At 43.2% G+C, this 21385-nt stretch overlaps 1 protein-coding gene across 2 annotated transcripts in view; it reads right to left on the bottom strand.

The window, feature by feature from the left end:
- Positions 1 to 21385, bottom strand: part of IGF1R (insulin like growth factor 1 receptor) — a 168925-nt gene that overhangs the window by 23491 nt on the left and 124049 nt on the right. For both annotated transcript variants that reach the window (XM_064721727.1, XM_064721726.1), the window contains exons 3-13: positions 19364 to 19676; positions 16758 to 16903; positions 15165 to 15309; positions 11289 to 11503; positions 9196 to 9322; positions 7727 to 7965; positions 7106 to 7273; positions 6754 to 6958; positions 2308 to 2594; positions 778 to 914; positions 318 to 477 (exon numbers count right to left, since the gene is read on the bottom strand). In XM_064721727.1, the coding sequence (XP_064577797.1) occupies positions 318 to 477; positions 778 to 914; positions 2308 to 2594; positions 6754 to 6958; positions 7106 to 7273; positions 7727 to 7965; positions 9196 to 9322; positions 11289 to 11503; positions 15165 to 15309; positions 16758 to 16903; positions 19364 to 19676 (2142 nt within the window). The remainder of the gene's footprint in view (positions 1 to 317; positions 478 to 777; positions 915 to 2307; positions 2595 to 6753; positions 6959 to 7105; positions 7274 to 7726; positions 7966 to 9195; positions 9323 to 11288; positions 11504 to 15164; positions 15310 to 16757; positions 16904 to 19363; positions 19677 to 21385) is intronic.

Genomic DNA, 21385 nt, shown 5'->3' on the forward strand with positions numbered 1-21385 from the left:
TTGTACGTGGCAGCTCCCTGTTGTTACAGCTGACATTCCCAACACAGCTGCACAGCCCAGGAAGCCACAGCAGGGTGTTCTCCTCCCCACACCTGGGTGCACCCTCACAGACACCCAGAGCTGCAGGGAAAGGACCACAGCTCACACACCCCTCCTGGCTGTCAACACTTGCCAAAAAATGGACCAGAAAGAACCACCAGCAAGTGAGAGGAGTGTTCAGAGGCAAAAGGCTCAGATACTCAGCCACATCAACATCAGGAATTATTAAAAAGACAATAAACCCCCAATTTGACACAGACTATAAACATTTGTCTTACATTTGGGCTGCACATAGAAAGAGATGGGCTCAGTCCAGGAGCCATTCCCAGCTAAGGAAGTGGCCTGAACTCTGGCAGAATAGTTTCCAGGGTTCAAGTGAGTCAGTTTAGCTCCTCCAAGCTTCTTGTATTCCTGTCTGGAAACACATTCACGCTTCTCCTAGAAAGAAAAAGCAATTTACACATGTTATTATCTTCACATTCTGCAGAAGGCAATACAGCTGCAGGATAAGCTCATTTTTATAACTAAAAGCCCCACCTGATCAGTCTTACTTCAAACACCATAAGGAGATATGTGGAATTTAAGAATTCAAAGGAAATGAAGGAAAGACATGGTGGCAGGTGCTGCGTGTCTGAAATCACAATTTCTGTTTGTGCAGCACTATACAAAAGCATGTTAATGAAGATACTTTTTTTGTGTATAAATTAGGAGTTATGAGCAATAATGTAAAATGCTCACCTCGCCATGCTGCCCATATTTGATTTCATACATCAGGATCAGCCCATTAGGATTTGCAGGCTCCAACCACTTCAGGTAGACAGTGTTTTCCTCTTTTGCTTCCCATGATACTGTTCCTGGAATGTTATCTGCTCCCTCTGTAAAATATTCACAGGTGATGTGAGAACAACACCTATGCCTGAAACAGGAACTTCAGCAAGAGTGGAGGAAAATGGAAAGTTCAGAATATTCTTCAGGTGCAGAAGCTCTTCAGCAAGAGCCATTCAAATCCAGGGAACAGACTCCATGGTCAAGGGCCTGCTGGAGATTAACTCAGTCTGAACTACTGGTTCCCAGAAAATCACTGCAGAGCATTCAGCTCCACCAGGCATGGGCTCTGTGTGCCAAAAACTCCGGTTATCAGCACCTGATTCTTCCTTCTCAACTCTCCCCAACACCAAAACAGTGCAGGGAGCCATTCCCACCAAATGGCTGCAAAAAGCTGTAAACACACATCTGCCCCACTGACAGCCTTTTCCTAAAACAGTCACAGGAAATCCATCCCCTTTTAAAACAGCCTCAGCAGCAATTCAGGAACTGTTTTATCCCTATTTAGTTCCTAATAATTTTACATGACTTATTAAAAACTTAATAGGAATGTGAAATGAGTGTCAGTCTGGACTGAAAAAATACCACCTTCTCAAAGGTAACAAAAGAAAACAGGATTGTTTAGCCTTTAATTTTCAGAGCATGTGTTGAAAATCTGAGAACACTTCTTTCCTTTTCCCTGATCTCACAGATTTCCTTGAAATAAGCAATACTTTTTGCTTTTTTTACTGACACAGCTGGATCTGGATTATGATAGCCTTTCCTTCCAGAAACAAAACAAAATTGCTACCATTCTGCATCCAATATCCCCAGACATCTGCTGGAGTCAGAAGCTCATTGCTGGATGCATATGAGCTTACACTAAAATCATCTCTATTCTTCTCAGAAGTACAATCTGCAAAAGTCCCAACGACGAGTACAGCATTCAATGCTTCCTATTTGAAGTAGTCTAGAGGCCAGGGATTGGGCACAAAGAAACACAGTATTCCTCCTGTTCCCAGGCTGGACAAATGCACGGTCGTACTGTGACAGAAGAAACATTTGGCAAACATTCCCACCAGCAAAACTCCAACATCTGCAAACAGTTCCGAGTGAGCACAGCAAAACCAAACATTAGCAGAGAAACGTTGCTGTGGCTCTATTCAGCACACAGGGAGCTGAGGAACAAAACCTTTCAGCCCACCATGTCTGGGGGTCTCACTTCTATTGCTGGGAAACAGAATCTCTCCTAATTATCCTGGCAGTCAACTTCTCCCTTTCTCCAGCTCCCCAGCGCAGACTCAAACACATCACTCAGTGCACACAACACGCCAGTCAAGGACACAAAATAAAAAATCTTTGCAGCTCCAATTTATCCTATTGCCTGGAATATTTTTTACTATACCCCAATGTAATTCTAACTGGTAGAGCTCGTCCCCCTGAGCTTGATCTCTGTGAGCTCACCTGAGGGCATCGTCCTGGCAAACACGAAGTTGGACGCGCTGCAGCCAAGCGTGTCGGCCTCGTGGTTGCAGCTGTGGATGTCGATGCGGTAAAGAGTGAAAGGCTGCAGGTGGGAGATGACAGTTCTCTCCTTGCCATCCACCTTGGTCTCAAAGAAGGGATACTCCACCTCGCTCTCCTCCGTGTCGGAGGCGTTGGTGAAGTGCTCGCTCCCGGTGGCGTTCCTGCTCCGCGTGGCCAAGGTGGCGTTGGCGATGCGGAACACGTCCCTCCGCTTCCGGTCGGGCCTGAGGGGCACACACAGGTACAGAAAGGGCTCTTTAGAGAAAATCTATTTCTCCAGAAAATCCACTTTCTTCTCCAGAAAACAGTGCCAAACACCCCAGCAAAAAAGGCAACAGCTAATAAAAAAGCTAAATAAAGGGAACTGCAAAACAAGAGGAAAACTTTCTCTAAATCTGAACTGGTCACGTGTCAGCACATCTCATTTCTCTCTCTTTTGGTCAGGAATCAACCAAATCTCTGAAGCTCACACTGCACCCCAAGATGAATGTGCAAACTTCTGATCTCACACAATAAACCAACAGCTTCACTGTTACTCAACAAGCATCCTGGATTAGTGGTTCAACGACAGTGATGCTGATGCTTGAAATAAAAATCAGACGGTAAAGGCTGAAAAGGTTGGGGGGGAAAAACTGTTTTAAAGTTTGCTGGATTAGCAAAGGAAGCTGAGACCACTGAGAGTTAGCTTTGCAGTTGTGATGAAATTAGAATGTACTGCACTGAGAGGAGAAACCTTGGAAGGCAGCTGAAGGCCATGAAGGTTCAGCACCACTCGGGTGGTTATCAGTGTATCTCTGCTTGTCTCACCCAAACAAAAGCTCTGCAAAGGAACAATCCTCCTACGTAAGAAAATTCAGCACTTATATTGTGTGGAGGCAAAAGTTCAATGAGCAGCTTTGCCTTACAGGCATCTGGGTGAAATTTAAGCAGAGTTAAGAAGTTGAGGATTTACAACCACACCATTGCTTTCTCAAGCCCAGGGAACTGCTGTAGTGGACAGCCCCAAGGAACAGGACAAGGATCAACATATTCTGAGAACCACATGGATCAGGTAACCAACACCCTGTGGCCACACTGGACCTGGCCCTGGCTCCTGCCCCAGATCTGAGGCTGTTCTGTACAGGAGCACCAACTACACGGGGCAGTCTGGCTTTACTGCTCCTGTCCCTCTGTCTCCAAGGGCTGCAGGAGTGCTCAAACCCAGAAAGCAACACCCCAGGGGAGGGAAAGGAGAAAGGTGGAACAGTCACACTACAAAACCAATTTGGGCTTGAATCCTATCCCTGAAATCACTTCACCAGTGCCCATGGAACACCTGGCCAGTGCAACAGGTGCCAAGGGCATGAGGTCCAACATCTCCACCAAAGAGCAAGTTACAAACCAGGCAAATGAGGCCTCTCTCAAACACACAACAGGAGGAAAGATGACTCAACAGGAGAACTTAATTCACTGTCAAATATATCATCTGAGTACATGCAGCCACAGAGCAGCATGCTGCAGAGAGAGCCAAGAACAGGCTCACTCAGTTTTGAAACCTTCTGGCAGAGACTGGATGAATTTTTTTCTTTAGGAGCTCACTACAAAAATTTCCAAAATCCTTTTACTACGTAGTGAGTAGTCGTTTTGACACTCTAACCACCATGTAAACCACGTCACAGAAATAAACACAGACAAGAAAGAATTTCCTAAGTTAGCAACAAATTGTTTAAGCAATACACAAGTGAATATCTTGTCAGTTAAGGCAATTTCATAGGACAGAAGCATTTGTGCCTTGTGGCACTGGTATCTATGGAAGTTACTAAACCTATTCACCCTGCTTACAGTGTGTATTGATTTACTGCTTTAGCTCAGTGGAAAGAACAAACTTCTCATCAGTAAGAAGTTGGATGCCTAACCCTGAGCTGATGAACATTTGCACAGATTCTGTGGTTAAAGCAGTGAAAAAAAAAAAGTTCATTTCTAATCAACCACAAAAGCATGTGCCAATGCAAGAACCCAAAAGGCCTGACTTTTCACTGCTTTTATGGGATGTGTGGAGCTTCAAATCTCTGGTGGTATCTGGGGGTGGAGGGGAGTACAGCCCTACCTTGTCTTTGGAGAAAAAGGAACACAAAACTTGTTGGTGAAAACTACAGTGGTGTCAGGAAGAGAAAAGAGCTGTAGGATAACCACAAGGCAAAAGTAATTAAAACATCATGAGATTTTGACCTCAGTGCTTTTTGGTCAAGCAGCTTCCTGCATTCATAAAACACAGAGATAAAGGCAAAAAGCAAGAATCCAAGGAAGGAAGGAAAAGTCTAGAGATAAAAACTTGAAAAATCATTTATTCTATTAAGGGAGAAGAAGGAAAAGAAATGCAAGACAAAAATTAAAAATAACCCTAAAAATTCAATCAAATAAAAAACATTTAAGAAAACTTGGGCTATTTAACAGCAAAGCTCACTCCTTCTGTAGTTCATGGCAATTTTAATGTTACTGCTCAGACTACACACAGAGCCTGTCCCATCCTGCTCACTAGAGAAACAAAAACCTTAAAGAAACTCATTCTCCTCTGGTAGTGAGTGTCTCTTCATGGCTAAGCAGAGTCCTGTTTGAAATCCACCATGGCATTAACACACATGGGGTCATCCAGAAGTTACACAGGAGATTAGATCAACAGACTTCTTAAACAATCTTCAGTCCAATACTTTCATGCTGTATTACATACTGCAACTCTTTCATAATAACCTGGACACAGGTAGAACTCTGGAAACAAATACTACTATTGAGGCTTACACTAACACGTTAATTAACTTCTCCCTTGGGAAAGAGAGAAAAAAAATTACATCAAGTAACAAGCTGCTTAGATTTGTCCCATGGAGATGTCTCACCAGCTCATAAACTTTAATTTCCCTGACATACAGTCTCTTAAAAGTTGCTTGGTTATGCAGCTATTGCTGAGCATTGTCCCTTATCTGCTCCTGCTGTTCCAAAACACTCTAATGGCAGTAATTTAAGAGAAAAAGACAAGCTTTCAGGAAATTCTCTGTGAACTGATCAGTTTATTTGTTACTGAGTTCAAGGTTCTATGAGTTTTCTTGGAGGGGGGCAGGACTGCAAGAAAATTTGGGATAAGACAACACATTCTGAATTACAAGTGTTTGGGAAAATAGAAAAACTTCCTTTTCAACAGACTTTCAAGTAGTTTAGACTTGACACATGGCTTTCAAAACTCCTCATTGTGCTACTTCATGAAGTCCAAAATCAGATCTTGTGATTTCCCACGGCTCAGCATTTCCATCATGATCAGACATGGATGCTGGAACTTCCCTGTACCTGATCTTGGCTGCTGCTCCTCATCATCACTGCACAAATTGCTCAGTGTGACCCCAACACAGCTCAGATAAGATACTTCACACCTCCCAAGAGAGGCAGTATTTAGCCCCTCATTCTTTGGATAAAGCTAAGAAGCATTGTAAACATCAAAGTCTCAACCCCAACAAGTCAGTCCAACACATCCTTGAATAAAAGCCCAAAAAATCACAATGGAGAACGATTTGAACCAGCATCAATGAAGCAGCAATGCCACAGCAGACTTGTCAAACACAGGATTTGACCATGGACTTTCCCTGCCAGGAGGGAGAATGAGACATGGTGCACCACTGAGATCTAACAGTGCATTAAAGCCTGTAGCAAAACAGCTGCACACTGTGTGCCCTGCCCCAGCATCCAATCACCCTTAGTAACAACACCTTACCTGAAAGATAAATTGGAAACTCAAGGATCAAAATCACCAATTAATTCAGTAGAATCTACTCTGTGTTGCAGCACAGAATCATTACAATTCCACTTAACATGTAAGCAGGTGTTTATGGTGTAAGAGTGGAAATATTTAATACTTCTCTGCAGTGCTGACCCAGGAAACACACAAGACCTTTGCAATTAGCGCAGTGAGAAAAGGAAACCAGTTTCAATTCTGTGAGGCAACTGTGCCCTTAATTTCAAAGATAAATTCACATTAGGAGCACAAGCACTTAAATGGTTATTTAGAGATAAATCACATCTGAAGCCCTCTGTCTGCCTTGTGCTGCTTGTCTCTAAAACCCTTAGAGACAACGAGCTCCTTAAGTGACTCTTGAGTCTGAAAAGAAACCATCACTGAAATCCTTGATCAATACAGGTAAGAACCCTTACTATGGCCTAGAACTGAAAGAAAGAAATGAAAATTGGCAAATAAAAGAAACTGTAAAGTAAGGCTGTGGAATGTCTCACATGAAAAGAAAGGTAATGTTCAGTGTTTCAGGTGTTTCTGTGTGCTGTCATGTCCAGGAAACCTCAGCTCCAGGAAATGTTAAAAGATGAAATTATCAGCCCTACCTCCAAAGAAGTGTCCAAAACCATTACCTGGGGACAAAGATGGAGTTATGAAGGAAGTTCTCAAAGACTTTCCGGTATTCTGCTTCCTCCTTCTCCGCCTGCTTTTCAGCCTCTGTCTTGGGACAAGCACAACAAGGTCCTTTTTCTCCCCCACAGCCCTCTGGCTTGGTGGGCTCAGTGGCTTCTTCTGTATCAATGGTCCCATCAGCATATCTCCGAATAGGGACTTTATCTTGAAAGAAAAGAACAGAGCTGGTTTCTTTCTCTCCAGATCATGGATACAATAATCTGTATTTACCCATTCCCTCTACTGGCTGTTATTTAGCCCTGGCAGGCAGAGTCCCAGGCATTTCCACACAAGAGCCTTTGGTTCTCCTACCTTTGGAGCAGTAGTTGTGTCTGTACAGGTAACTGTCCTGAGGCTGCTGCTGCCAGCGCACGATGTAGTAGGAGAGGTTCCCATTGGGAAGAGAGGGAGGATTCCACTTCACAATCAGCTGGGATGAGGAGTTGGATGCTGAAATAACATCCAGGGGAATGGATGGCACTAGAGAAAGAAAAAAAGAAAGAAAAAAGAAAGGTATTTAAATCTAGAGGACTCTACAATGTATTTCCATGCAAGCTTTTGAGTGAATCCCAATGCATTTCTATACTGCAAGGAAAAACACCACCTTATTTCAAAGAAAGGATTTTCTACTTATGCCAACAGTTAAGGATTCAACTGCAACCAAGTCCCAGTCCAAAGTTGTACTTAAATTAATATTTACAAAGCCTGAAATTCTAACTCCAAGAAGCTCCCATAGTTCCTAATGAAAATAGTATCTAAAAAAACAGTTTTAATTCAAATTTTAATACTACTTTCATAATTAGTGAAACGGCTAGCACTATGCACATTATGCATATAAATTTTATTTCTGTATCAACAACAGAACTTGCACAATAATGCACTGATCACACCAGCAGCATTATCAACCTCTCACCCCAGAGCCCAGCATCTCACCTGCAGCATTGGTTCGAATATATATGATTTCACTTTTTGCTCCATGAATATGATGATTTTCCATCATTGTGAGGGTAACAGCCTTGACATAAATGGCATACTGAGTCCAAGGTTTCAACCCTTGCAGCAGAATTCCAGGATTGTTCTCTTTGTTTGGTGGCAGGTCAACATCAACCATGTTCCAGCTATTGGAGCCACACGCATCTTGCCCATCATACTCTGTCACATTTTTGAATGGTCTGAAATATTCAAAGAAAAAAGTAGCACAAATAGTTATTTTCTCCCAAAGACTGTCATATATGTATAAGAGTACCTTGCTTCAAAGTTGCTCAATGAAACAAATAAAGCTTACTTGCTTTCCACAGCAGAATATACTAGGGAAAAACAGTATTTCCAAGCAGTACAAAATTCAGAGTTCAGTTTTAGTCATGAGCAGTAAAGCAACATTCTCCAAAAAAACCTCTAAATTTATCTTGTTTTTTTACTCAAAACAGGCAGTGAAATGCTTCAGACATATTTAGACTTTAAATAAACATATATCGAACAGAAGCAACTCAAAACAGTAGTTGACAGGGGCCAAGCTTTTTACCATAAAGAACCCAGAGTTTCAAGACTGCCTTGACCAGGCCAGTGGGCTTTTTACCCTTTTATTTCCACACAATACAAACACATTTATACAGTTCTACTTTTCAGAAGTTGTAACACTAGTGAAAGAGCATACAAATTCTTGTTATTAATACCTGTACACTTGCCGGCACTGGCTTCATTGTAGAACATCACAATGATCTTTTTCAAGTGATGCTGGACATGAAACATTTGTGCTTCCATGTCTCACATCTTTACTCCATGTATCATTACCAGCATCCCAAACCTCCCTTTCACACCTCCAGACTGCTTGGAGAGTTATTTCTGTGCTCATTTGGATTTTCTAATTATTTTAAATCTGAGCCATTACAAGGGTATGCAAAGGCAGAGGCATCTCCCAAGTAGTTTGGATTTCTCCAGTAACTGCCCCACACCTTCATTTTCAAGATACTAATGCAGGAAATGACCAAAGCTGGATAGTCTAAATAACCCCAAACCCTGAGCAGACAATTCATCCAGTGGCAGGGCAAACTCCTGACCTGGCATGCTCTCTAGTCAATTCTTTGCCTAGAGAAACCAAGTATCTCAGTAAATACAGCAACTTAGGAGCAGCTCTGAATCAGACCCCTGAGAAGAGCCAAGCCATCCACCTTTCTCTTTTTTCAAATCTGAAACCTTCTGATGGATCTGCAATCCATTTGTAGGACTCATTCAAACCAATCCTCTTTTTAAAGGAGGCTTGTGCTCCACCAAGAAAAGAATCAGAACAAAAGCAGGACTTGAGGATGAAATACAAAAACTGGATGAGCCTTCCCCACAATAGTAACAGAATCTTCTGCCCTCCCTTCGACTGTCCTGGTTCATCCCTGATGACATCTACTTACGCCTCTTTGTAGTAAACAGTGAAGCTGATGAGGTCTCTGTAATCTGGAGGGCGATACCGCTCCCACGTCAGCTTAATCCGATTCTTGAGCGTTGTGTTGGAAACAAAATGCAGAATTTTGCTTTCACCTGCAATGCAAAGGGACAGGATATGCCAGAGTTGGCATTACATCACCTGTTGGTGTTTCTTGTTTCTTAGATATCAGTTTTAGCTAAGGAGCCTTTCCAGTAGCACCTATGACAACACAGGATACCAACAGCCTTTGTCTCTGTAGAGCTTCCTCTTTCCTCCTACTACATTTGAGAGCTTAAGGGTAAGCAGTGACCTTGGCAATCAGTTTAAAAAATGCTTGAGTCACTTGTTATTAATATTTTTCGAAGCGGATTTTCTTTTAATGCATCATCAGAAAGCTCCTGAAAACGACTTCAGAGTCTCCCTGAGGGAGGAATGGAAGCCCTGTTTATCCACAGGACTGGTTTTGGAAGCACCGAATTCATCATCTGGCTCCAAAGCACGCGCGGAGCAGTCACCGGCCTCTGTGTGCTCACTCTCCAGGACAACTTTTGACAACTACCATTTGTTTTTCTGGAGACTGAACAACATGGAAAAGACAAAGGAGTTTACATTCCCATTCATCAGAGGCTGGACCAAGAACTCCAAAACTCAGTTCATATACGGCACAACCATTTGATGGCAGCAGCTTCCAGCTACTCTTCTGAACAGACCTGGATGGAAGCCCACAGCTTTGAAATGAATGGCTTCCCACTACCAACTCACTGAGCTTTCCAACCCAAAACAAAATAGCATTTTAAAAACTTAATTCTTGGATGAAGAAATTGTGTTCTGTCAACTGTGAGCTGGTTTCTAATGTTCCATAGAAGCTCTGAAAATAAAGAGGTTTTCACCCTCGTGTACACTGGCACTGTTGGTGCTATCTTTGCAAAGGCAGTTGAGCTTTTGTTGATTCTTTTGCCCTTCTCAGAGTCAGAAAGCTTTCTGTGCTGGTTTCTTAAAAAAGCAGGCAGCGGCTGGCACTGGCCTCAGTGGTAGTAAGGCCTGGCTGTGTGTCTGTAACTCCTCCAGGACTGCAAGGCTTTGCTCTATTGAACGTGCAAAGAATGGAGGGTGCTTACAACCAGGATCTGGGCCATCTGCGCGTCTGCAGCGCGCCCAAAGAGACATTCAGCAGACTACGTGTCCTAGTTTTGTAAGCACCATCCACAACAAGGGGACTTGACTTATACACAAGGTCCATTTTAGTTTACTCAGCTCCAAAAACACCACGAAGAGACCAAGGGAAAAAAGCATTGCCAGTTTTAAGGGTTTGAGGTGAAACTTGTAGGCATTCTTAATTCCTAGAAGAGAGATTGCTTTTAAATGTGCTGTTACACCTGGAGACCTGATGTGCAAGCCACCAAAGCCAAGAGAGGACTTTCCAATAACTCTGACCATTGCAGAATCCAGAATTAAATGCAGATATGCTCAAGCTTAATATTGCAGAACAGTAAAAAGTGCTCTGAATTCAAAAGCAAGCAATTTGAAAACAAAGCAGAGCAAAATAAGTTTGAAACAAGCATTTCTAGCAACCAGGTACAATATTTGGCAGGAGCTTAAATGCAGCTGAATGTAACAGAAACAGTTTGTTTTGGTGTCTCTGGAATTGTTATTCAGTAGCTTCCTTAGCATCAAGAAAGAATAAGTATCAGAGAAAGGAAAATCCCTATAATGATGCACAGTTACAAAGGAGACTGAGAAATTGCTCCTTGTTGGATACACCAAACTACTGGATTTCATTTCTCATTTCCCAGGTACGCTTCTATTGTTATCTGCTGCTGTTGTCACAACAGAATTTGGGAAGAAGTCATCTCAGACAAGTGGGTTTTACAGATGAGGTAGGGACTGTGTAACCAACATCATTTTCCACTCATGCAAAGGTACCTTCACAGCTACAGTTTAAAGCCTGAACAAGAAGAGCTGAAATCCTCCTGAAATTCTAAATATTGCAATGGTCAGCAACAGGTCAGTACATTGGGTTTGTTCTTGTGACACCCTCCTAATGCAGCTGGCATTGAGTTTTTTTGTTTGTTTACTTACAAGAGGCTCTCTCCCCATTGTTCCTTGGATTTATATCTCCTTTGCTCTGTCGTCCCTTGGTTCCTGAAACCTCCTCCATACGGTAAATCTCAGAAACACACAGTTTAGGATTAAATGCAAAGTACATTTTCCCCTCACTGATTGTCAAGTTATGATGGTTCCAGTCCCACAGCTGCTGAAGATTGTGGTTGTCAAGCACATAGAAGGAGTAATTCCTAGAAGGAAGTTTTTGAAGAAAAAATAGTTTAATTCACAGCTCAGTCCAACGAAGAATACTTTACTATAAGAGAACTTTGAAATACTGTGTTTGCTCCCTCTTACTTTAAACTGGTGTTCAGCAAAGGGCTTTCTTCTCTCCCATGGAGCCAGTTAACCCTGATTGTTTAGGGGGCAGGGACATGAGGGTGATTCAGGACTCAAAGGTGACACCACACCATCTCCACCCCACTCCAACGTGTTTTAGGAGTTGTATAGGAGCTGCTATGAGGAATATATAAATTCATGTCCTCTGAACAGCAGGTCTCTACACTGGATTTTCCATTTGGTAGCAAATGGGAAGCAGTAACCTTAGATACTTTATGGAAGGAAAAACCTTCTGGAGTTCTGACAATAAAACACAGTCATTAACACAGCTCTTGCTTATGTTTACAGAAGCAACTCTAAGAGCTTGCATAGTGATGTTTCCTTGCCTTTCTGTTCTACCTCTTGGCCCAATAAAGATTTCCTACATTGTGCCAAGTACAGCTGCACCTGTACATCAAAACCCAACAGCAAACAGTTGTACTGACTGCACAGGATCCACACTTGAGAGCACAGAACTAAATACAGACAGCTGTGCTGAGCCCACTCCCTAAGCACAGCCCTGGAATAACATGCACATCCTTTATTTCCACAGATACTGTATACAAAGCTGTATGCAAAAGGCCTATTAAATATTATGAAAGCCCTATTAAATATTATGAAGAAATTCATGGTACTACTCAATTTGGCTGAATTGGGAAAAAAAGCATACACGGAACAGAAGCAAGACTGTAGGCTCTACATCAGCTGCAAGACAACACCTGCAAGGACACTGATATTTGGGATAGCAGGGACAGGAATGCACCACTGGGAAACGAGATAAAGGTCTGTGTAGCTGATGAACCTAAATCAAGATAACCCACCATGGCAGCATTTATTTCACTCTGCTGGGAAGTTCCTTCATCATTAACTACAGCAACACAAAATCCACTACGAACACAATGAAACCCATCTTACACTGCTAAGCCCTTGTGAACAGAGCTACGCTGGGCTTTCTACAAGCCCTTCTAACTACAGAGTTTCTGCAGGGAAATGTGGCAAACAAACCACAGGGCTCATAAAAAGCTGTCATATTATTCATTTATGGTTTTCCATTAATTATTCCATTTAAAATTTAGCATTACTTCCTCCCTCACCCAATCGGAAACAAAAACTTTGTATTTGGCTCCAATCTGCACAGATTTGCCATTTCTTGTAATGCAGAGCATATTTTCAGAATAATGTGAAAGACAAGTTGTTTTTCTTATTTCCATCTGTCACCTAATTATCCAGGACTTGATTTCTAATGAAGTTGCTATACCTGGTACCACTTCACACAGATGCTGAAAGAATGTGCTCAGTTAACAAGAGAGCAGAGACTCTTGTGCTTTAAATGCTTTCTGCCAGTAGAGAACAAGGATGTTGAAGTGCCTGTGGGATTTGACAGACACCACCAAACCTTGTGTTGATTTCAAAGTACTGCACCTTACTAAAGTTCAGTGTTTTCTTGCCTTGGTTAAAAACTAAATATATGAGCTTCTGAAACCTCCGTACAAACCCAGCCTCACACCTCAGTGTACAAACTACCCAACTCACTTTTTCAAACTTCACTCACACACAGGCAGCTGAGAAACCCCCCCCAAAATCAGCCCTGAGCTGAGGAGCATCCCCATGGGAGCCTGCACAGCAGCCAGGTGTCACCACAGGTCTGGAGGGTGTCATTCACTCCCCACCCACCCTCAGCACAGGGTGCCTGCCCTGCTGGAATGCTGTGCTTACATCAGGCCTTGCTGCTCTCCTGAAGACTGAATGGATTCACCACACCCTGACAACAACGATCCCAGGAAAAAGAGCCGTGAATTCCTCAGTGAGGAACCACACAACAGCTAGAGATGCTGTTCACACCTTCCAACAGGCCTGACAGCTGATGCCTCTGCCTCAAAACGGTGTAGAAAACAGGGGGGAGGTTGTTTGGATTTTACAGGCTGTCCCCCAGTTTGCTGCAGAGGTTGAAACAACATCAGAGCAGGTCAGTGCCCCATCTGAAACTCCTCCTCAGTCATCATCTCCCCACTTGCTCCTGAAGGCCACACACTGCTCATTTTCCAGTACCCAACGTGGGATGCTCTGGATGTGCTGCCTGCACACCAGCCCTGCACACAGCAGGGAACACACAGACCCCAGCAGAGGATGGAGGGGCCTGGCACAGCCAGCACCAGATGAGGGAACAAAACCCTGCAACAGACACTGAGACCCCTCTGGCAGCACACCTCCATCACAGTTTCCCTACCTGCAAGGAGAAATTCCTTTCTTGCTGTGAAAGCATGTTTTCTACAGACATGGTTTTCAAAAGAGGCAACGAAAACTCTAAAGACAAACAAAGCAGATTCCCTCTAAACTTTCCATGATAACCAAGGCAAGCAACAGCAACTGAATAAGGAACAAAACATCTGCAGTGCTGTTTTGTCAGTCCAGTTCAATAAATAAAAGGACAGTGGCTGTGGGGTCAATCATGAAATGAGCAACAATCATAATGGGCCTTAAGTTACCCTCTCCCTCCCCCTCAAGGCACTGCTGGCACAAACAGCTCTTGTTCCAGCAGCCCACTGCTTTCCAGGTTAAGATCCCACTCCCTGTTGCTCATAGTTCTGCCCAAGTAATTGTCCAGGCTCAGTCCTTCCTTGTCAGGTGCCTACTTCCACCTAAGTATTTTTGGACATGTTATTTAGACTGTGGTAATGCCTAAATTATGCCAGGCATCTTCCAAGCAAAGAGACTGCCCCTGCCCCTTAGTATGTAACTGCAGTCATTTCCTAACACAGGAATTTTAGCACAAGCAACTCTTTACTATAGATCTGGTTTACCTCCCCACTCAGCCCCATTTTCTTCTTCAAAGCTGCACCTATTTACTTCTCTGTTTGGACCCTCACCACACCTCAGCATCACACACTCTGCAGGGATAAAAACTTTTGCCTTGACAAACTTTTACCATCATAGGAAAACAGGAGTTATGTGCAGCAATAAGTATCACATGGTGAGTAATTATAGAAGCAATATAATCCACAGCAAACATTTCAAGGGATCAACTTTTCCTGACCAGTCTTTTGCATGCTCAGTAGATAATCCATGTAATGCTAACATTTCAGGGAGTTGCAAACAATTGCAACTTGCACTGTATTTCACTTCCAGTAAAGTTCATCTTTCCTTTCAGCTGACTTCCTCATAGAACTCTTCTAAAACCCAACAGTAAAGAGCTACAAAGAAATCCAATTGTTTCTGAAAACACTCCTTACTCAAAAAGAGCAAAAAGAACAAACAAAACTGCTTAATTGATGTAAAGAATCTACCCAGAAAAAGCTAAAATGAAAAGTAACAGCAAAGGTACCATAAAATACTTGTCATGTACCAAACTGAACATGCTGATTTGGACAGTGATGCAAATGAGCAATGCTGTGCAGAGGTGTTGATGAGGAGAAAAACCCTGCATATTAGTGGAAGAGAAGAGTCCATAAATGAAAGCAAATGGGTTTAAGGAGACTTATTCTCCACAGCTTTCTGTGAAAGAGAAATTGCAGTCACAAATATCTGAACACTTACCCATCCACCTGCTCCTCTCCCAGGATGTACCGCAGGTTCTTCAGGAAAGACAGGGAGACCAAGGCATGGGAATGCCGAATCTTCACATACCCTGTCACTGTCTCTATCAGACCCATAAAATTCTCCAGTTCTGAGGCAATGTTATCTACAGTGAGAAAAACATAACCATTATTGTAGCAGAATTCACAGCTTTGACTATTCTGAATATTCTGCTTCGTCCAGCAGCAGCTCAGTAAAAGATAATGTTTACACTTGCTGCTTTTGAAAATGAGAGACGCTGGTTTTCCTCTCCCAGAACAGCTGCCTGTGCAGCCAGATGGTTGAAGGGCAAAATAAAGCCACAGAGTAACAGTGGGAAACCAGTCTTGCTTTTCCACACTGGAACACCTGATTTTTCCATGGGCATTGCCCTCTGAAGCCAGCACCAAATGGTGAGCCAGCATTTTGGCAGGGATGAAAAGACCCTTGTAAAGGCACACACCATGAGATGGAATTGCTCTTTGGGTATGGAGCAAAGGTCAGGCAGAAAGCTCCACTGGAAAACAGAGAATGAGACTGAAGATGAAGAGGAGAGGGTATGTTCCTGGTCTGCTCTGGGTCACAGAGTACTGAAAAGCTACAAAACTGAACCAGTTGATGAAACAGCAAAGATAAAACCATCAGGAAGTCCTCCTGCCATGGAGCATGTTCCACATAACTCACTTTTCCATACCAAATAATCAGATGCTTTTTGGCACTCTAAAATAATGTTTAAATAAAATTAAAAAAAAAACTCCCACATGCTTGCCCCAGCTAACTGGAACATTTCCCCTATGGGAAGATTGTACCTGGAGCAGTGGGACCACAAATTAAAAAAATTCACATGCTGCTGTAACTAAACCCTGGAACTTTCATTCAGCATGAGGCAGGGAATCAAACAGATCCCAATCTTTCAATCCTATTCATGAAACTAAAAGGGACCTTCCATAGGGACATACAAGTCCAATAAAAACTAACAGCAATTTTTACTCTGCTTTTAAGAGCTCATCAACTGTCAACACCTCCCTGGCTGATGAATCACTGCTCTGACAAATTTAATCCATTGCTTGCTCAAGACATGTGACAGAAGTGGCCAGCTCACTAATGCTGACCATCCAGCAGCACAGTGTTAGGCTTCATAAGAGCTCTCAGCACTCTGGATTCCCTGTTCTAGCAAAACACCACACCTTGCCTCAACAAGTGAGGCTCTGCAGTCTTACAATGCCATGTGCCAAGTTATTTACCTATCCAGATGCAAGGATTTTCAACTTTTCCACCTTCTTGGGCCTTTATTACCCCTTTGGAACCACTGCTCACCTAACTGCCTAATCTTGGTTCCTTGTCCTGCCAAAAACCCTAACAAAAATACCAGCTTTCCCTGGGAGCTGCATACCCATTCCACCCACGTGGGGCAGGAAGGAGCTGCAGAGGGCCAAATCAAACAGGAGCACTGCTCTGGGCCTGGAAAGCAAACAGCTTGCTGAGTTTTTAATGTTCTTATCATCACGCTGACGACAGAAGGAAAAATGTGAAAAGCAGCCTTATCAGGGTTCCGAGAGAAGGGCGATCACTTACTGCCACGGCGGATGTTGATCAGCAGATTTCCCTTGAGAATTGTGCATCCCTGCAACATTTGTGCTGATGTGACTGAGTCAATGGTCTTTGTTTTCCCATCCTCACAAATTTTGGGGCAAGGCCCCTCACAAGGGCTGCAGAACATGCTGTGAGGAAAGAGGAAGACATAGAAAATTAACAGTGATATACAACTCTGAGTCCACAGACTGCTCTGAGTTGGATTTTGGAAGTTTTTTCCCTCTAAAGCTTTGGCAAGTCCTCCAGGCCAGAATGAAAGCTGTCATGCTTGTTCAGGATACTCTTCCCTGCTGCACTCCAGAGAAGCTGGAGCATTGTACCTCATACAGTGACCCATACCCATGGTCTGCCAGCTGCTGGAAGGCTCTGGGGTCCTTCCAAAGTCAAAGGCACTTCAGGTAAAACCCAGCGCCCTTACAACTGTGCATTTACTACAACTGAATTATTCCCAGGAACCCCTCCCCTCCCTTTACAAAGGCAGCCTCAGAGTGCAGGGAGGTTTCATGCTAATCCAGGCCAACCTCACAAAATAGGCCAGCCAAGAACTGGAGATGGGAAAATACTGCTCACATTCTTATAAAGTTGTCTATGTCCATGTCCATAAACCAATATTTAAAGCTCTGCACTAAGGGAATTCCATGCTCCTGGCCATTTAACTCAGAAAGACAACTGTGGGGACACACAGTCAGGAGGAATGTGGAGAAAGTGAGCAGTCAATTAGTCACTACTCCTTACAGCTTAAGAGGCATTAAGGCAGCAAGTTTAAGGAAACAGAAGATTGTGTCTTGATGCAAGGACAACTAATTGGCAACAGACATTGGGAGAGGAAGGCCAGAAGTCTAAGCAGGTTCAAAATGGGTGATACAGATGGAAACGTCAAGAAACACACATCCCCAAACACAGAGAAAGCAGACTGCCAGAAGCTGGGAGGCAACACTGAAACACAAGCTCATTTCTCCTTATACTTACAGGCACTCAGAAGCATTTTCAGCAGCCAAACTCAAGCAACAAGAACTCAGGGCAGACCAGCCTTTGGCTGCAGGAGCTTTTTAAATGCTCCATGGTTTTTTCCTACATATTCATCTCAAAGTTGGACACTTCATGTGTGCACAACACAGGCCCTCTGATCACTCTTCCTAGTAAATGTCTTTCCTCACTGAAGGTAATTTTTATTTTCCAATTTATTCTAGCATTTCACTTCGTATTACACAATTACTTACATCCTAGTATCACTTTAGAGAGGAAAAATAAAAATTTTAAAAACCCATATACAGCTCCAAAGACAAAGGCTTCTGCTGACAACACTGATGGACAGAGGCTTACTATTTATTTTTTTAAAAAGAAAGTGAACCCACTTTCCTCAGAGGCTTAAAGAAACATGTAAATTGATAACAGTTTGCCATGCATAAACCATAACAGACAGAAGCTCCTTTTCTAAGTAGTAAGCTCCTATTTCAAAATCCTGCTCTTTAACATGCCACAAACCACTAAAAGCGGCAGACACAAGAAAGAAGATTCAACTAAATGTACAAAGAATGCTGGAAATGCTTTCCATTTGCAACTATTTGTTAACAGCACCTCTGGGGAACAGAACATTCACTAGCCTTGAGTTACAGCTCCTTTCAATCTCTGCAGAGAGCACAACACCGAGATAAGAGAGGACGGCCGCGCACTCCAGCGTAAGCGGCTCAAACAGCTGCTACTACAAGCTCCAGGAGATAACAAAAGCTGCATTTCTCAGGTGAATATCTGGATTTGGGCAAAGGCTGTGTTAAGTTGCTTGTATCCAAATGCCAACTGGAGACTGCCTGGAACAGATGGATGACACGCACACGGAGACACACAACTGCTGCATCACCACAATCACCTTTCCAGAAAACACAGCAGCCTACAAAGACATCTTTTAGCCTAATACTGAAGCACTACAAATTCTAGAACACTGACTATCCTTTACTGAAAGTCCGTGATTTCCAAGGGACAGTAGGCAATGAAGGCTGCTTGGTTAAACCACTGGAAATTACAAAAATCACAAGCAAACATTGCTCCAATTAAGAAACAGGAGGAGAGTGACACAAGAAATTATTCTGTGTGATACTGTTGGCTGCTGCATTATTTTTGTCACCATCTACATGATCACTTCCTTCTAAAACACCATTGTTATCTCCTGGAAATAGTGAAAAAAGGGAAATTAAATTAAATACACTGAAGAATACTCATGTCTAAAATGCAGGCACACATAAAGCAAATAATAGTCAAGGCAAGATAACTCCTGTCGTTTGTTCTGTGTGATAATGGTCATCAGCCAATGCCAACCTTGGGCTTCACTTTTGCCTTGTTACTCTCTACTTGGAGACCTGGTTCTGCATGGCATGACCTCCTCCAGCCCTTTGAAAACCTGAGCCCACTGAGGCTGCACAGGACAACACACACCCATCAGGTGGTGGAAAGGTGTAAGTCAGCTTTTATCAGGGAGCTGCGTAATCCCCCACTGAAATTCCTCGCTCCTACCCCGAGTAATTTACACCCCCAGCCGCCCTGAAGAGGGAGCGGCAAACCCAGAGAGGACGAGCAGGCAGAAGCTGCGTTACCTTTGGCTCCCGTTGCGGATGAAGCCCGAGGGACACTCGGCCATGCACTCGTCGTTGTGAATCACAAACCTCTCGTACTCGCTGGCGTCCGTGGCGGGGACCTTGGAGCAGAACTCCCTGGTGACGCAGCGCCAGCCCTCGAACTTGTAGGTGTTGGGGGGGCAGGTGGGCAGGCACACGCCCTCGTAGTAGTAGTTGCGGCAGGCCACGCACGCCGTGTTGTTGTCGGGCGCCGTGCAGCTCCCCAGGCACTCGGGGTGGCAGCACTCGTTTTGGTCTGTGCAGGCTCGCTTCCCGCACGAGCTGGGGCACACTGCAGGACACAAAGCAAGGCAGCGTGAGCATCACCTGTCGGGGTGGGGGGCACTAGAGAAGGAACTCTGCTCTGTGCAGCTCCATGGTAAGTCATTCCCTGCACTCTGGAGCATCTCTGAAAAGAAACCAAACCCACTACTGTAAAAAAAGTCTGTTTTTTTCGGCTTTAGTTGCCTGAAAGTATCTTTTTCTCAGATCAAATTTATGACATGAACCAAGTAAGTAATAAAGAAAACTGCTGAAAGCAAGATCAACATAAGGATAATGGAAACAGGCAGTACTGGAACCTTTTCCATAGCCCTAGTATTATGGACAATTTTTTTTTTGGCATGCTGACTTATTGTCTTTCTAAGCATTTCTTGCCTTTCCTATCTGTACTTCAAATTGGTTTTTTATTGGCAAGAAAACAAACTTCCTTCAAAACAACTTAATTACACTTGTAGAAGGAAGCACTGCTCTGTGCAGCACACATGGTTGGGCTGACCCCAGTGCAGCATCCCAATGTTGCTTATGTGTGCAAAATGCGGTTTAATAAAGTATCAAATCATCATCCACATCAAATACCAAGGAATTATGGAGCTACTATTTTCCCCTGAAGAGCATAACAGAATTCTGCCTTATCCTCAAATTCTGGGTTCACAGAACAAAATATGAAAGGGAGGGGGGGAAAAAAAAGGGGGTGCAAATTTATGGAGACATTTGTTTTATGTGAAAGCATTTCAGCTTGGAAGACACGAACAAAGAGCAGAATCCTCAGCAGCCGAGCTCACCACTGCTAGATCAAAAGAAGTGGCAGCATTATATTTATGTAACAACAGCATTTTGATTACAGCACTCTATGGCCTTTTAGCCACACGAGCCATGTGCCAGAGGCTATGGAAACACACAGATAGCAAATCTGGTTTGCATTAAGTAGCTGTTTGCCACTTTCTAACTCAGCTAAAACACTGCATCAGTAACAACAGCAGAAAACTGGATTTTGGTGGTGCCACTACAGAGAGATCCAAGTGAAGCAACACAGACATTTAAAATGAATGATTTCAGCAGAAAGCAGAGAATCAGGAATGATTCTCAAGCAGAGAATCCCAAAATGACCACTGAAGCAGCTGATGAAACTCCACACAAGTTCTTCATTGTGATTTATTTCTCAGTTTGCAGCTACAGTGTTGTTTTAATGCAGGACTAAACACCCTAAAATTTTAATGCCCTCCTCTTCCCATAAAGTCCAGGCTCTCCAGTTTTTACAGTCCTATTCAGCAGAACTCCACCATCTTGACACAGGACAAAATGCTCAAGACTGCTATTAAGCAATAATAATAATAGTAATAACAGCAACAACAATTCCCCCACAAAAACAAACCAAAACTCACAAAAACCCCCATTGCTCAGAGCTCTGGATCCAGGATGTTGACATCTTACACTGACTTTTGATAATAAAGAGCCATTTTCTGACAGCTTTAAGTAGTGCCCACCTTGAAAAAGACTTGTCAAAATGCCTTCGAAGAATACTGCATTTCTTGTCAGAATGATTCTGTATTGACTCTGATTAATTTTCATCACCTTGTTTTGAAATAGATAGAGGAAGGAGACTGAGAACAAGAAGGTGGAACCATGAGCACTGCTTGTACCTGCTCAGGTACCACAAGTATCCTATCACATGAAAACCAAATTAAGAAAATTTTTGCAGAGCCTGTAAGACTACAGAGA

The sequence above is a fragment of the Zonotrichia leucophrys genome, chromosome 10, assembly GCF_028769735.1.
Source record: "Zonotrichia leucophrys gambelii isolate GWCS_2022_RI chromosome 10, RI_Zleu_2.0, whole genome shotgun sequence".
Lineage (NCBI taxonomy): Eukaryota > Metazoa > Chordata > Aves > Passeriformes > Passerellidae > Zonotrichia > Zonotrichia leucophrys.